At 39.9% G+C, this 18271-nt stretch overlaps 1 protein-coding gene across 1 annotated transcript in view; it reads right to left on the bottom strand.

The window, feature by feature from the left end:
- Positions 1-3932: 3932 nt before the first annotated feature.
- Positions 3933-18271, bottom strand: part of Golph3 (golgi phosphoprotein 3) — a 21868-nt gene continuing 7529 nt past the window's right edge. Inside the window, exons 2-3 of the mRNA XM_031360134.1 lie at positions 7405-7536; positions 3933-4079 (exon numbers count right to left, since the gene is read on the bottom strand). Coding sequence (XP_031215994.1) covers positions 3948-4079; positions 7405-7536 — 264 coding nt within the window. The 3' untranslated portion in view covers positions 3933-3947. The remainder of the gene's footprint in view (positions 4080-7404; positions 7537-18271) is intronic.

Genomic DNA, 18271 nt, shown 5'->3' with positions numbered 1-18271 from the left:
TTCTATCCAAGCTTTAAAGCATGTTGATCCACAAGTAACTTAAATGTTTATCTACTGAAGCAAAAGCCAATACTTTTTCCCCCAATGGGGAAAGGCAGACAATACTGCAGTTGAACTCAGGACCTCCATACTTTAGACAAAGAATTCAAGGTTCAGCACTTAATCTAATATTCACAATGTCGAGTATTCAATTTAAGACAACAGCAACAAAACACATTAGATTTGCAAAGAAGAAAATGTGCCCCCAAACTAATGGGGAATGGAAACAGCCAAGCAAACCAGCCATGAACAAGAATACCAAAGACGAGAAAACCAGCAACAAGGATTTTGAAGAAAGAAACACCTACAGATCTTAAAAGAAAATGTGCACCAAACAAAGAGACAAGTGGAAGCTTTTTTTTTTTAGAAAGAATCAATTATCTGGGGCAGCTTTTCATTACAATATTTTGTTTGTGTGTGTGTGTGTGTGTGTGTGTGTGTGTGTGTGCGCGCGCGTAGATGTATATGACTCATGCTACAAGTGTGGAGGTCAGAGGACAACTTGCAGAAATCTGTTCCTTTCTTTCCATCATGTGGAATCAAACTCAACTTCAAGTCTTCATGCCTGTTAGCAAGTGCCTTTACCCTCTGAGCCATTTCATTGGCCTGAGGAACAACCACTAAAATTTTGCAATTTACTTTGGAAAAGAAATTAAAGTATATGATAAAAGGCTGGTACTATGAATTACTTGTAATTAAGGCCATTTAAGGTTTTGAAGCAGCACTTCAAATAAAATATTTGTGGTGGTGAGTGTGTGTGAGTGAGTGAGTAAGCAAGTGCACATACACAAAGACACAAAAGCAAGTTACTTGATAAGGTAGTATGTTCTTAGAAATCACAGCACCAAGAATATAATCATCTTAAGATTTATTTCTTATCCTGTAGAACTTACAATTAAGTGAGAGAAGCCTTCATAATATAATTTACTGGCTAGAATAAAATCAGAATGTGTCCCTAAGAACAAAATGAGGCATTAGAAATTATTTAATATTAAGAGTTATATCTAGGGCTGGCAAGATGGGTAAGACCACCGACTGATCTTCTGAGGGTCTTGAGTTCAAATCCCAGCAACCACATGGTGGCTCACAACCACCAGTAATGAGATCTGACGTCCTCTTCTGGTGTGTCTGAAGACAGCTACAGTGTACTTATTTATAATAATAAATAAATCTTTGGGCCAGAGCTGAAAGGAGCAAGCAGAGCCAACTGGAGTGAGTGGAGTTGACCAGAGCAAGCAGAGGTCCTAAATTCAATTCCCAACAACCAGATGAAGGCTCACAACCATCTGTACAGCTACAGTGTGTACTTATATACATAAAATAAATAAATAAATAAATAAATCTTTTTTTTTTTTTAAAAAAGAGTTATGTCTAAGAAAGTTACAGGGGAGGGGGCTCCCAAGTTACATCTAGACTTCCAGAAGAATAAACATCCTAAGAGGAGGAGAAACAGCACAAGCGCACAGCACGAATGACCTTCAAAGGTAAATGACTACCAGCTTTCAACTGTACCAATCCACTGTCTCCCAAAGTGCCTACTTAATTCCCTGATAGTTTGGTGTTTGGGTTTTACTGTTTCCCAGTGCCACTGTTGGGAAGGCAAACAATCCTAAGCTAGAATCAGACAAGATGTATTAGCTGACTTTGGAGAATTCAAATTAGTACACCTTAAGATGATAGCCACATTTATGTAACTATTTATTTTAAAATCTAACCTTGGGCTGGCAAGATGGCTCAGTGGGTAAGAGCACTGACTGACTTTCTTCCAAAGGTTCTGAGTTCGGATCCCAGCAACCATATGGTGGCTCACCAGTAATGAGATCTGACACCCTCTTCTGGTGTGTCTGAAGATAACTACAGTGAATTACGGAGCGAGTGGGGCTGGCAGAGGTCCTGAGTTCAATTCCCAGCAGCCACACACATGATAGCTCAGGGCCATCTGTACAACCATAAATAAAAAAAATAAATCTTTAAAATCTATCCTTTAATTCTACAATTAACTATGTATATACTAACCTGTAAATTAATGCACTATCCCCTAGCAACGCTAACTCATTAGGTATTACTCTCTGAATACACTTACATTTTTCACAGACCTACAGTACAACACAACTCAACAGTGTCAACAGTCTGTCAGACGGGACAGGTCTCACACTCTAGACAATACCTTGGCCATCTACTGACCTCAGATAGCCAAGCTGGAAGCAAGTGCCTTGATCTGCTGAACCTTCTCACTGGCCCTTTCTTGCCCTCTGAAAAGGTACATTTCCTTTGTGTGTGTGTAACTGTTGCCTTTTAAAGGTCTACTTTCTCCTTCAATTTCTAAAAGTTTCCTCAGTTTTTTCTGAACTACCAAAATTCTAGAACCATAAATATTAAATTATTAGGCACACAGGTTTAAGACCCCTTCAAGCAAGTATCTCTATTTAAGTTCATAGCACCTATGTCAGTACCATGTAACACTAGCATTCAGACAGCACACCACACACTTTTCTGTTGATGATATAGCTACAGTGCAGGACAGTCCAATCCAGAGCTTTGTACACTCTAGATCCTTAAGGACTATATCACTACTGAAGACAGTTTTGAAACAACTAAAATTTAAGAGAAAAAGAAAAAAGAAGACAAAAAGATGTTTTAACCTCCAAGTTGGCTACAGTCCTATATACTTAAAATCTCATAAAGGGCGAGAAAGCAGCATTATGGCTCAGCGAGCAAAGCCACCTATGCTGAGCTTGATGGTCTCAACTCCTCCCCTGGGGCTCCAGTGGAGGAAGGAGATAACTGACTCTTGCATAATGATTGTCCCCTTCCCGTGTCAGGTCACGATCACCACGCCCCACTGCACAACCATGACCCCCTGATAAAAATCTTAGTTTTTAACTGGCAATGTCTGCTCAATAGGAAACAGGTCACTACTTTCCTTTTCTCGTTCCCAGGGCTGGGAATCAAGCGCTAGGCCTTCTGTATGGAACCAAGCACTCCTTTACTAAGCTTCCACCAGAACTCCCACACTAGCAATGCACTTTGTTTTCTCCTCCTAAGCTGGATCCCCTTCTTTCATGACAACATGATAGCTTACTCCTAATAATACTATACGCTTAAAAAAAAAAAATCAGGCCAGCCTGGTCTACAGAGTGAGTACCAGGACAGCCAGGGCTACAGAGAGAAACCCTGTCTCGAAAACAACAACAACAACAAAAACAAAACAAAACAAAAAACAAAAAAAACAAAAATCGGACATTTGTAGCCAATCTAAAATATAGGGTATTTCTAAATACTTGCCTAATGAATTCTTGCCTAATCCAATGGATATGCTACTGTATTTCAATACTTTGGGAGAAAACTTATAGATGTCAGTCGTATCTCTTCCATGCTCATTCCAGTAAGAAGAATACAACAGCAACTCAAGTTGAAACAAAGTTCAGTCAACACTCACACTAGTAAGATTTAGTCAGTCAACAGCTATGCACTGTTAACTAGTTAGTGATCAAGACACTGACCACCAACCTGGATAAGCCAAGTGTCCTACTGGTATACAAAATATAAGGTGAAGAGAAAGTTTATAGTTTATGAAGACATCCTCACAGTATGGCCCACTCTGAACAGAGTAAACTGTACCAATTAATTTAGATAAGGAATGACTGAAAACAGGCATGGTGGTACAGGCCTTTAACCAGCACTTAGGCGGCAAAGGCAGGTATATCTGAGTTGGAGTTCAGTCAGGGCCATGTAGTGACTCACAACAAACAAACATTGAGAGCTTAAAGAAAGAATATCCATTTTATTCAGTATCTACTCGCTCCTGTAAACGGAGATAAAATTTTTTAAAAATTATCATCCCTACCACCACCACATTTCCATAAGTAACTATACAAACTTCTCTAAACAGAATGCAATGTTTACTTTTAATACATCAGCTTACCACTAAGTAACTCAATCCAGTTCTGGACTGTCTCTGGAGGCTGAGTCTCCTTAACATGCTTTAGAGCTTCATCAAGAAGAACATCCCCTGTTGGAGCATCCGATTTACAGATCACCTGAAACACAATTGGTCAGAAATGATCCACTGGTACGTTCTTCCTGTACCACTACATGAAAAATCAAATATGCAAACACCTCATGCTCAGAAACTGTACCCTCACTATTATTTCATTTGATGCTTAACCTTGAGCTATTTAATACAGAGATTCATTCATTTTTTAAAGTCTTGGACAAAGAAAGACCCAACAATATGGAAGTATCCAACATACTAAAGGTATTTTACATAAGTTTAAAAAAAAATTAATTTTCTCAGTAAATGTCATTAAGTAAACTTTTGACAAATTAAAGTAAAAAAATAAATAAATTAAGAAATAGCTCCCCGAGTCAGGCATGGTAGTGAATACCTTTAGTCCCAGCACTCAGAAGGCAGAGGCAGGCAGATCTACAGTCTGGTCTACAGAGTTCCAGGACAGCCAGGCCTACACAGAGAAACTCTGTCTAGAACTAGTTCTCTCAAGTGTATGATGGTTCAATAAAAGATATGAAGGGAAAATATGGTTTTAGGAACAACAAAGACTTTTTAAACTGCCACCGCTAATGAAAGCCTTAATGAAACCATCAACAGGTTTGATTATGTATAATTACTCCTCAATCTCCAGCACCAAGAGGATTAGAGATACAGGGGTTGGAGGTGGAGGCAAGGACAAACTTTAAATCTGTAATTAAAACCTGTACCGAGAGAAAGCTCAGGAGTTGGGCATGCTGGCTGCTCTCCCAGGAGTCAGTTTTGTTCCCAACACCCACTCAGTAGCTCATGATCACCCTTTTCAATTTTCACCAATATTGTTTTTAAAAACCTAGAGTTTTTAAAATAAGCACAGCTTAATTTATAAAACTGGCATGATTGCTATACCGGGCAGTACAGATTCAGAAACATCATTCAGAACACTCGCTCCATGGTGATTAGTTAGACCAGGGTTTGTGGGGAAGAAAAAGATCTTCAGGAAACTGATCTTGTATTTGTGGTGTGGCCATGTGACCTGCCTCCCTCTTCCTTCAAACCCCTCCCTTTCTCTATGTGACCAATATCTGGCCTCATCATCCACCTTCCTCATGAACCTTGACTGCACCTAAGTTCTGCTCTAAGCCTTTCTCACCTGTCATTTCCTCCATTAGCCTTGCCAGGATTTTAAGTCTACAAGTCTGACCATCTTTCTCTTGTAATAATTGGTCTCCTAACTAAAGGCCTTGAACTTTTTTAGTGTTTTAGGAATACTTTCATTTATTCTTTGATAATTTCATAGCATAGATACAATGTAACTTGTTTACATCCAACCCAAATTCTCCACATTCCCTTCTTCCTGACAGTTCTCCTCTCACCTCCATGGTCCTACACACTTAATAAGCCACTGCCTCTTACTAGTGTTGTCTATGTGAGGCAGCCAATCAGTGGCCACACATACTCAACCTCCCCCAGCAGCCATCAGTTGCTCCTTAGCTAAGGATGCAGCCTCACAAGGCCTCTGCACTCCACATTGGGGTGCTGCCTGGCTTCACTTTCTCTAGTATACAGAGGTGCTGCGAGACTCTAAGTGCTTGAGTATAACACTTTTGGCCCCTTTCAGTCCTAGCTGCACACTGAGTTCTCCAGGAGCCAAATCTTACTACATTTCATTGTTCTTGCTCAAAACTAATAAAAGATTCAAAGGAGTTCTAATTCCCTTAAAAATTTCTAAAATGTGTGGCTTCCAAATAAATATGCTATGCTTCAATAAATTCTTGCTACCTCCAACAGAGAAGATATGGAAAGAAGATAAAATAAGACATTCGATGAATTGCATTATATAGATAAAAGAATTTCAAAAAGGCCTCAGGAATTTAACAGAAAACATTTGATTCATAAAACAAGAAATGCTGTGGAAACTGTAATCTTTATGAGAGGCCCAAGGTCAGTTCTGCAACAGTGATGTGACATGAGGTAGGCTATAAGGACATGTGGACAGAAGCTAAGGAGCAAGAATAACCAAAAGCTGAGAGGCAGCAGACAGACTCTCCCTTAAAGCCTTCAAGAAAACATAACACAAATACACCTCCTAACTGGCCTCCAAATGAGAAAAACCACTAAGGCTGTGGTCATTTGTTAAGATGGCTTTAAAAATGAACTGAAGACAGCCAGAAGTGGTGGTGCACACCTTTAATCACAGCACTCAGGAGGCAAAGGCAGGAGATCTCTGTGAGTTTGAGGCCAGCACAGTATACTTATCAAGCTCCAGGTCATATGGGACTACATAGAAAGCATTTTTTTCTCAAAAAAACAAAAACAAAAACAAAAAACAATCCAAATACTGCAATTGTTGGCTTCCATGAAGAGACCCAAAGAACAAGGAAAATAGCTACATTTGGTCTTCTAACTATACGGATTATCTTAACTGAACCAACAGTTACTTTTAAAACTTAACTTTTTAAATCATATAGAATCTTCTTCCAACATTACCTATGTCACTCAGAAACAGAGTGACATAATAAGGCTAGGAAACAAGTTTCTTCTGACCACAACCCAGCCACTTCTATTATTTAGAAGTTCTATTACTTCCTGCATTACTTCTTTTCATTAACAATTAATGGCTTTTCTTCTTATAATGATCACTCTGGTTTTAACAGTCTAGTGTTCAGAGTACTAAATGAAGGCATGACAGCATAGGCTTGTCATCCTAGAGCTCTGGAGATGCAGGTGGGAGAATCTCTAGATTAAGACCAACATGTGCTAGTGAGTTCCAGGTCAGCCTTGGTTAAAAAGCGAAGACTGTCTTAAAACAAAAAAACCAACAATTAAAAAACTCAATAATAACAAGATATTTGGTTTTGGCCTATCTTTTAGATTTACAAATATAATACAACTACAGAAGAAAAAATGGTTTTGAAATACCATGTCCAAAGCACAAAAATAGACCAGAAGAGAAACAATTGTGAACTCTGAGATTGAGTCTGAAGTTAAAAATCCAAACTCTACCATATATATCCTGTTCAACAACAGAAGTACCCACCTGCACCTTCACCATGGCAAGGCATAAAAATCAATCAGTTTCCTAAAAAGATTAATGCCCCGAGTAATTCAGTTCTTCAAAATTCTCGGATTTTTTTTTAAAGTCATATCAAGGTCTTCGGACTCAGGACTTTTTCAGAAACAATTAAAACTGGGCATCTCCCTAAGGTACAGTGGTCATCAATCCTAACACTGAGTAGCATCAACCAGAAAAACCAAGAATGCAATCCAATAAGGACAATTTTAAACTATTTAAATGTTGTAAAGCTATTAGAAATACTCATCATAAAACAGAAAATAATTCTTGTAAAGAGGGTATTATTTAGAAGTCCTCTTACCTTTCTTGTTAAAAGACTTTTTCTTCTCATTCCACAAGCCTCTAACTGTAACCTTCCTCTCAAAGCTAATTCAATTAACATACAGCCACGTAATCCTGATGATATACAGTCATTCCAAAATGATGTGTAACCCTATTTAAAAAAAACAAAGAAAACAAAACAGCTAATTTACCTTGAGTCAAAAGTAGAAATATCTTTAGCTAAAGCCACATTATGTCTTCTTACAACAAAATACTAAATGCACAATTAGTATGTTGTTAATCTAGGATCTAGGGAAGGGTCATCTTTTAACCACATATTCTTATATATGGATAAACAACAAACTTTAGAAGTCAAGCTGGGCAGAGTAATACATACCTATAATTCTAGCACTGGGAATATGAGGGCATTCTAATGGCTCAAGAGTTCAAGGTCAGACAGGGCTGGAGAGATGGTTCAGATTAAGAATACTTACTGCTCTTGCATAAAACCAGAGTACCTAGCACCCATATGGTGGCTCAAAACTGTAACTGCAGTTCCCAGGGTCCAATGCTCTCTTTTGGGCTCCTTGGGCACCATGCATACACATAGTTCAGGAATACATAGAAACAAAACACCCATATATACAAAATAAACTAACAATTTTAAATAAATAAAAATACAGTCCAGGCATGGTGGCTCATACCTCCAGCATTCAAGACATCCTGGACTACACTGGGAAGGCTTCCTGGTACTTACCCAAGTCAAAGTGATGAGCCCGTATTAGGAGGATAGATGACCATCAGAGTTCATGGAACTTCACTAATGATGCAAGAACTTTAAAGAACTTTTTAAAATAATTTATTTTTATTTTATGTGCATTGCTGTTTTGCCTGTGTGTGTGTGTGTTATAGACAGTTGTGAGCTGCCATGTGGGTGTTGAAAGAACAGTGGAAGAGTAGTCGGTGCTCTTAACTGCTGACCCATCTCTCTAGTTGAAAATACCACTTTTAACAAGAGCTTTTGGCAGGAAAGCATTTAGATAAAGAAAATTAAAGGGATAAACAAACAGTTTTGTCAGGCATAGTTATTAATTCCAGCACTCAAGAGCAGAGGCAGGTAGATCTCTGTGATTTATATGCATGGTCTACACAGTGAGATCCAGGATAACCAGAGGAACGTAACAGAGAGACCTAAAAACAAGTCTAAAAACAAGTTTTTAAAAAGGTTTCTTGACGGGAAGTGGTGGCGCATATCTTTAATCCCAGCACTTGGGAGGCAGAGGCAGGCGGATTTCTGAGTTCGAGGCCAGCCTGGTCTACAGAGTGAGTTCCAGGACAGCTGGGGATACACAGAGAAACCCTGTCTCAAAACCCCAACCCCAAAACAAAACAACAACAACAAAAAAACAATTTCAATGTGAAATCAAGGAAGCAGAATAGTTTTGAGATTTGCTAAAATGAAAAGATTGTCAGACTAAGCAACATTTATTAAAACCAGTAATAGAGGGAAATCAAGATCTGGATCAATTAAAGACTTAGGAAGCCTGGGAATTGAGCCCACATGAAATTAAGTTACACCTGTGCCTTTCTCAGGGGCCTGAACACACAAGTGGGGTTCCTATCAGAAACACCAAAACACAAACAGAATATACACTCCATAAAGCAAAATGGGTATGGTTAGCATACAAGTCTGAAACTCTGTCTAGCTGGACAGAGTTCAGCAGTTACCTTTGATGACAGACAGAAGAGGGCGAAATACAAACGTCCCAACTGTTCTCATGTTATGAGTCAACCAGCAAGACAAGGTCTTTACTATAGAGTTCAGAGTTACATTTAATGAAAAACTGGCAACTCACATGGAAAGTAGATAAAAAAAAAAGAAAGAAAGAAAGAAAGAAAGAAAGGAAGAAAGAAAGAAAGAAAGAATTCTGTGCCAAGGTTTCTGGGACTTATCAGGAAAGGCAAGATGGATGAAACCAAGAGCAACAGAGTAGCCCAGTGTTCTGATAACCTCTTAGTAAAACTCAGATCATGAGTTTACAAAAGCATGACCAGGAATTATCAGAAGAGTTGTTGTTGTTGTCGTCCTTGTGGTCGTTGCTGTTTTGCTTTGTTTTTAAGTTGAGTAGAACTGATCCAAAAGAACATGGGGGAAGGAGGGGTGGACAGGGTGATATAACTGACCAGATAACAATGCCACATGGGGGGCTGGAGCAATGCCTCATCGGGTAAGAGCACTGACTGCTTTTCCAATGGTCCTGAGTTCAAATCCCAGCAACAACATGGTGGCTCACAACCATCTGTAATGAGGTCAGATGCCCTCTGGTGTGTCTGAAAACAGCTACAGAATACTTACATATTATAACAATAATAATAATAATAACAACAACAATAAAAAAATAATAAAAACAATGCCACATGGGGTTAAGTATCTTAGAGACAAAGTGGTCCAAGACTGTACCAAATGACTATAATCAACCTCAGCCAGCCTGGTTCTCCAGTGAATCCATGACACAATATGGGATAGACAAGTTAGAAGGGAACTGCTCAGTCAAGAGATAGAGAAAAAGTTGTCCTTGTTTCTCTAGAAAACAACTATAAGAGCCTACTGAAGGACTACATACTCACAGGATACTTATATGTGTCACAGCAAAAAATCTTTCCTATCTAACAAAGCAAGTCAGCCACTTTTTTTCCCCAGAGACAGGGTTTCTCTGTGAAGCCCTGGCTGTCCTGGAGCTCACTCTGTAGACCAGACTGGCCTTGAACTCAAAAATCCTCCTGCCTCTGCCTCCCAAGTACTGGGATTAAAGGCATGCGCCACCACAGCCCGGCTTAAGTCAGCCACTTATAATAAGGCAGCTAAAATCTATGGGAAAGACTAATAAAAAACTGGCAGTACCAAGCGGCTACATTTTTAGTTCAAGAGGTAGAACTAACTAGTTATGTTTGCATATGCTGCTCTGAGAGAATAAAGAATCAATGATGCATCCATGCAGTACTCATCTCTTACTGCTGGGAGCAAAACAAGCCAGAAGGACCAATGGCTGTAAGATAGTGTCCTCCTCCTCTCGGTCACAGTATATGAGACAACCCCAACCTTAATTCAAGCTGAAGACCACGACAGAACAAACAATCTGAGGCATTATTTCAAAAGTGTGATTTAACAAGGAAAAAAAGTCCCTATGTTCTAAAAAGTTTTATCAAGAAGGACAGACATGCCAAAATAAAGCAAGTTAAGTACTATCCCCAAAAACAAGAATCCAGACATGACATGGGTCCAAAATAGCCCAAAGCATACAACAGAGCATTCCAGAGACCCTAATATACTGTACTGGTCCAGTGAGATGCACTCCAGTTCCAGCATATGCAGCTCACTACACTGTCCAGCTGTCTTTAAAAACTACTAATTCCCTGAGAAGCAGCAACTTTTCTAACAGAGCATCAGCTTCTAGGCTAATAGGACTACAACATCCTATGAAAATCAATCCTCTGCTACTGTGGGTCCTGGCCAAAACAAACTATCAATCTTCAGGGCAGACCACATAATGTTGTATAAAACTCAAGTGAAATAAACTGTCTTTCTCATTCTCCGTACTATTCAGTCAAGGAGTGCAGCAGAAAGAACAGTACAGCAAAGGGACATATTTCAAAGACACAATCACTCTCACCATGGGCAGTTTCAAGGATAACATTAGAAGACTAGGCTGCATCTAAGAAAACCTCCACTCCAATTTTTCTCAGCAATGGCCATCACTTGTATAGATCTCCAACTGCCTGCTTTCTTTCTTCTCATCAAGTGGCTTGACCTGAATGGGAAAAGAAGCCCTCGACTCACCATGAGGGTGAAGAGCCACACTACTTAGTCCAGACCTCTTATTTAAGATCAAGAAACATGAGTTGGCCAATCACAATGAAATACAGTGTAAACACATTCTGAAGGTCTAGTCTACTTACTAAAAGAGACACAACAACCAGATGTTCTAAGACATTTCAAGTATTATACAAATACATACAAAATGGAAAAATGTCCTTGATCCATAATTTACATAAGATAAATGAAATAAGACCTGAATTCAAATAATATGAAAACATAAGTACAGGTTTGTATTGTAAATATTTAATTTTTATTTTTAACCCATGTATATGAGTTTTCACCTACAGGTACATGTGTGCCTAGTGCCTGATGAGGCCAGAAGAGGGTGATGAATGTCCTGGAATAGATGATATAGATGGTTGTGAATGACTATGTGGATGCTGAGAACCTAACATAGGTCCTCTGCAAGAGCAGCACATGCCAAACATCTCTCCAGCCCTAAGGTTTCTATTTTTCAATGTGCATATCCTAATCCCACGAGGCAGAGGCAAGCCGATCTCCGAGAGCTCAAAGTCCAACCTGGTCTACATAGAAAATTATAGGCCAGCCAGGACTACACAGTGAGAGCCTCTCAATTTTAAACAAGGTGAGGTGGGGACAAAAAGAAAAAGAAATTCAAGTCCTTTGACACAGTTCTATAGACCTGAAGTTACATTATAGAATACTGTGCATAGAAAAATGTATGTACAAAGACACTGATCTTGTCACTTACAGCAAAACAAAACAAGCACACAAAACCAACCTAAAAATAAACTCAGCCGTTTGCCAAATTTTTTGACATTGAGTCACTTTTATTATTATTACTGTATGCATTTAACAACTTACAGAAAATAAGTTTCTAGGAACCAGGTTTAAAATCAGAGTAGAGAAGAGCTGAGGAGAGGGCACAGTGGTTAAGAGCACATGCAGCTCTTCCAGAGGACTTGAGTTTGGTCCCACTCACAACTCCAGTTCCAAAAGTATCCAATACCTATAGCCTCCCAAAGGTACCTCCACTCAATGTATATAACACAGAGACAGACACACACATTCAAAACTAAGGGTCAGGTGCTGGGCTTAATCACAGCATTATGGCAGCAGAGTAAGGTGGCTCTCCATGACTCTGAGGCTAGCCTAGTCTACTAACAAGTTCCAAGTCAGGCTCTCCCCCCCTAAAATGCATGCCTACTCCAGGTTCACCTCCACAGTCTCCTAGGTGTCTGTAGTGGGACTTAACTGACTGACTAGACACTCACAACTTGAGTCTCAGAAGCTTGACAGTCCCGTGTCCTCTAACTTGACTCATACCTAGCCACAGCTTCCAAACCATTTCAAAAGCTATTAACACAGCAGCCAAGTTCACTGGGATAGGGACTGCCACAGTCAGGTAGCTGGCTCTGGAGCTGGTTTGGGGACTCCTCATATCTGGACTTCATTTCTCAGACACAATAGGTCCTTTTGCCTAATGTCAGCTTTGGCCATCCTCCTAACCAGGAGAAGCTATCTCCACTTCCACCTCCCATGCTCTTCTGTGTCTCACCTACCCTGTATGTTCTTTTTTTCTGTACACAACTCCCTCCCCAGAAAGTCTGGAGAAAGTAGCTGGCGAAATGTTTGACAAAGAGAAGACAATAAATATTGTATCAGTAAGAAAGGGGAGCGGGTATAAATAAAGACATCTTTTAATGATCCCAGTGCAAAGATTATTAGAAAATTGGGAAACTAGCCAGGCAGTGGTAGCACACAGCTTTAATCCCAGCACTAGGGAGGCAGAGACAGGTGGAAAGATCTCTGAGTTCAAGGACAGCCTGGTCTACAGATCCAGTTACAGGATAGCCAGAGCTACAGGGAAAACCAATTCATCTTTATATAAGTATGCATATATGTATGTTTTCACATATATCACTTTTTAAAGTAGGTTAGGAAAGTACCAGGAGTAATAATGATGTAATGATATATCTTCACATTAGACTTTTCTGTATAGATGTGAGAGAAAAATGAAACAAGAAAACAAGAAAAAGGCTATTCAAACTTATAAGGTAATAATTAAGATGCTATCAGTAACATAATAAAGATAAAGACACTAGAAACACTAAAAATTTGCAAATGATATACCTAAGAACCAACTTTCTGTTTCTCAAAGTCAACACAAACCTTTGAATATAAGATATCATCACCAAGCCTGACTCTTCCCAATCCTTGGGAAGAGCATTTCTCACCAAACAGCATTTCTTAGAAAACACTCCACTGTGCAGTCACCAGTCATTCTCACACAGAGTCTTCTCTAATACTATCTTCAGCATACTTCAGCATAGCTATCACAACTTGTAACTATATACATGTATACATATCTTTGTATATTTATGTATCTGTCTCCCTTAGCACAATGCTTAGCATAAAACAATTACACAAGTAGAATTTTGAGTGAATAAAGGTCAGTTATGGACTTTAGGTCTTCCATTTTTGTTTAATTGGTTTTAATTTCTTCTAGTACTAAGGAAATACATAGTATCACACACACCAAGCAAGAGTCTTTATCATGGAGCCACTCTTGCCAGACACTTAAAGATTTTTTCCCCCCAGAGACAGGGTTTCTCTGTGTAGCCCTGGTTGTCCTGGAACTCACTCTGTAAACCAGGCTGGCCTCAAACTCAGAAATCCACCTGCCTCTGCCTCCCAAGTGCTAGGATTAAAGGCATGTGCCACCACTGCCCAGATTGGTGTGTGTGTGTGTATGTGTGTACACGGGTACCCCTGAAGGCTAGAAGAGGGTGCCGTAAGCCCTGGGGCTGGGGTTACGAGCAATGTTGAGCTGGAAACTTAACTCAGGTCCTCTGGAAAAACAGCAAACATCCTTGACTGCTAAGCCATGTTTCCATTCCCTACTTTTTGGTAGCCTATACTTTCCTAAATATTCAGGCTCCTTGTATTTTGTTTAAAAGAAATATTTCTACTATTTTTATGTCTTAAAGTCAACCCCATCTCTCCCCCATAATTATAAGGACAGTGAAATCTTAGTAATTATGTTTTTTTTTAATCTTCTGAGGCATCACATGCATGTATAGTGCAGACTTAAATGCAGGTCAAAAAAATAAGTATGTATACCTTTTAATCTTCATCCAGGACTGGCAACAAATTTTGCAAGTTCTAATAATTTCAGGCCAGTGAGATAGGTGTTTACAAACATGATGACCTGAGACCCACATGGTAAAAAGAATCCATTTTCAGAAGTTGCAATGTGACCTCTAAATGTATACATAATCATGCACACATAGAGAAATAAACTATAAACATTTTTAGAAATCCCAAGACCAGTGACTTTGTTCTCTCTAGCTTATCCGCTACTTTCTACACTCACATCTTCTAAAAATCCCCTGCATAGCACAATCTTTAAAACCTATAACTGCGTCCAATATCAACCCAGTTTTCAACTTCCTGTGCCAATAAATGTTCACGTTCCTTATCCCACACATAATCTTCATCGTAGCTGTTATGTCCTGTCTAAAATGTTTGTTTCACGTCTGTGTTAAGTCACAGCCTGTACTTCACTATGCTCAAATATCTCCAAGTACAGGAGCACAGAACACCTGGAGGCTGAAAGTAAAAGCACTTGAGGGCCTGAAACAGAGGGATACCTTGAAACAAGAAGTTTGGGACCAAACTGGGCTACAGTCTCAAAATAAGACATAGAAGAGGAGCTAAGGATGCAGTTCTTTGACAAGGACTTGCCTCAAATATTAACGTCCTGGGTTCAATCCCCAGCATTGTAAAGATTTTTTAAAAATATGGAAGGGGTGGGGGGATGTGGGCACTAGGGAAATGGCTCAGTGGGTAGCACTGCTTGCTGCGAAGCACCAGGACTGGAGTTCAATCATCTAGGACCTGCATAAAAGCTAGAGATTGCCATGTGTGCCCATAGCACCAGCACAGTGGATCCTGGGAGCTTGGTCAACAGATAACAGGCATATGACCCTCCCTACAACACACACACAGACAAATTACATTAATTCCTTAAATTATTTTAGAATTTACAAAACAATTACATCTTTTTCCCTTTCCTTTTCCTTCCTCCAAGCCATCCCAAACATTCCCCCTTGCTGTTTCAAATTCATGGCCTTTTTTTTTTCATTAATTGCTGTTATTTAGAGTATGTATAAATTCATACATTTATTTTTTTAAAGGAAAAAATATTTTTAAAGGGCTGTGGACCACCGGGCGGTGGTGGCGCATGCCTTTAGTCCCAGCACTTGGGAGGCAGAGGCAGGCGGATTTCTGAGTTTGAGGCCAGCCTGGTCTACAGAGTGAGTTCCAGGACAGCCAGGGCTACTCAGAGAAACCCTGTCTCGAAAAACCAAAAAGAAAAAAAAAAGGGGGCTGTGGACCAGTTCTAGATATTTAGCTCAACTGAGAAATTTATGAACATAAACCAAGGATGGTATAAGTGCCACGGGGCATTGCACTCCAGAAGTGGAAGCAGGATCATAAGTTCCTGGACATTCTCAGCCACACAGAGCTGAAAGCCAACCAAAGGTACCCAAGACCCTGTCTCAACAATAAACAGTGTCAACCCCAAGACCTAGTAAGTCCAGTTTGATCTCCAGAAACCACACAGTGGAAAGAGAGCCAACTCTCACAAGTTGTCCCCGACCTCCATACATCCACACACAAATAAATACAGAAGGTATTTTTTAATTAATTTATTTATTATATGTAAGTACACTGTAGTTGTCTTCAGACACACCAGAAGAGGGCATCAGATCTCATTATGAATAGTTGTGAGCCACCATGTGGTTGCTGGGATTTGAACTCAGGACCTTCCAGAAAGCAGTCAGTGCTCTTAACTGCTGAGCCATCTCTCCAGCCCCCAGAAGGTATTCTCTTAAATAATTTTTAAAGGTTGTAGAATCCTGCCTTAGCCACCTTCTGTGAAGATTCTGGCCTTGGAAAGTAATAAAGATTATTTTCTTTCCCTAAAAAATAAAACACCAACAAAGAGGAAATAGTATGATCAAAATGAGGGAAGAACTGATTACAACAAGGGCCAGAAGAGGCCAGGCACCTCGCAAGCTTTCTGTTGTGGAAACAGAAGGCATAAGGAAGTAAGACTTAACTACCTGCCAACTACATTTAATACAACACAGCTGCCATAGAAGTCCCTGATTTTGAAGTTTGAGGCTTCTTATACCTCCAGAGAGTGAACAGTATTCTAGGGAAGAGAAATAATGGAAACAACCACAGACCCTGGGCTTACATCTAGGAGAAAGAAACCAAAATACTTGAGGTTTCCAGATTTCCTAGCCCAGATGGTCTGGGGTTACAAAAAAACAGAGGAGGAGGGATACTCACACACACTTACACACACACACACACACACACACACACACACACACACACACACGTACATACACGGGGGGGGGGGGGGGGGGAGTGTGAAAAGTGAAAAGGCATAGGTAAGTAACTGAATGAGTCAAAATATTCACTAAATTATCATGTCCAGAATGGTCAGGAACTAACAGCAACAGTGGAAGCTGGGCTCTGTGGTAGAGCTCTTGCCTAGTATGCTCAAGGTCGGAGTTTGATTCTCAGCACTGAAAGAGTGAGAGTGAAGAAGACGGAATAATCAAGTACCAGCCAAAAGCATTTTTTCAGCCTAAGTCCTTTTTAACCCCTTGGTCCTATAACAGGTTATGAGACAGACCACAAATAGAGGTTTGTCTTGACCAAGAAACAATGAGGTCTAAGAATTCAAAAACATTTAGTCTAGTTCTCCAAAGAAGTCAAAAAAGACAAGGCTAGAAGTCAAAATCATGGACAAACTACAGCCACAAGAGAGAACCTAAATTAAGAAAAGGTCCCCATAAGATTATACTATAAGCAAGCCTGTAGGGTATTTTCTTGATTGATGATTGATGTGAAAGGACCCAGCCCACTATGGGTGATGCAGTCTCCAGCAGTTGGTCTCTCGTATGTAAGAAAGCAAATTGAGCAAGCCAGGAGGAACAAGCCAGCATCCCTGTGGGCTCTGTTTCAGTTCCTGGCTACATTTTCTATCTTGACTTCCCTCCATGACAGACTACAACTATAAGCTGAAATAAACCCTTTCCTGTCCAAGTCGCCTTTAGTGATTGGGTTCTTTTGTTTGTTTGTTTAAATCACAGCAATACATATAACTAGGACAATAGTCCCATGGCTCCTGATCTGAGGCTTCCTCTCTAGTCCCTACTACACCTTCTGTTTCCTCTGAAGTCGGTATCCAATCATACCAAAATCATCTGGAGAGCTGTCTCCTATGTATACCGAATGTCCCTTAAAAGCTAAAAATCCCCGGGCGGTGGTGGCACACACCTTTTTAATCCCAGCACTTGGGAGGCAGAGGCAGAGGCAGAGGCAGAGGCAGAGGCAGGAAGATTTCCGAGTTCAAGGACAGCCTGGTCTACAGAGTGAGTTCCAGGACAGCCAGGGATACACAGAGGAACCTTGTCTCAAAAAACCAGAAAGAAAAAAGGAAAAAACACTAAAAATCTTAGAAACCTCAGCACTTGGCAAAGGGACTGACAAACAAGTGACATTATGATTAACTGAAAAAACAAAGTACCAGTTAAACTTGTTTAATCTCAGAAACTGGCAAACCCTACTCAATAACTAAATTTAAATACATGTAATTTCTGGTTTTTTTTTAAATATGGTATAAAATTATTAAACATTTGTATTTAAGAAACTGAAACTAGGGGACTGGGGGGCTTAGTAGTTAAGAGCACCTGATTTTGCAAAAGACCCAAGTTTAGTTCCTAGTACCAACATGCTGGCTCATTAACCACCCACCAAACTCCAGTTTTAGAGGATCTGAAGTCTGGGATGCCTTGATCTCCAAGGGCACCAGGCATGCACATGCTACACGCAGACATTCAAGCAAAACACTCTTGCACACAAAATAAAATGAATCTGGCAGGAAGGAGGGAGAAGGGAAGGAGGGAGAAAGGAAGGAGGAAAGGAAGGAAGGAAGGAAGGAAGGAAAGAAGGAAGGGAGGGAAGGAGGGAGGGAAGGAGCAGG

Source organism: Mastomys coucha, unplaced genomic scaffold, assembly GCF_008632895.1.
Source record: "Mastomys coucha isolate ucsf_1 unplaced genomic scaffold, UCSF_Mcou_1 pScaffold8, whole genome shotgun sequence".
In the NCBI taxonomy this organism is placed as follows: Eukaryota; Metazoa; Chordata; class Mammalia; order Rodentia; family Muridae; genus Mastomys; species Mastomys coucha.
Note: the sequence above shows the minus strand (reverse complement) of the source record. Positions and strands in the feature narration are given on the sequence as shown.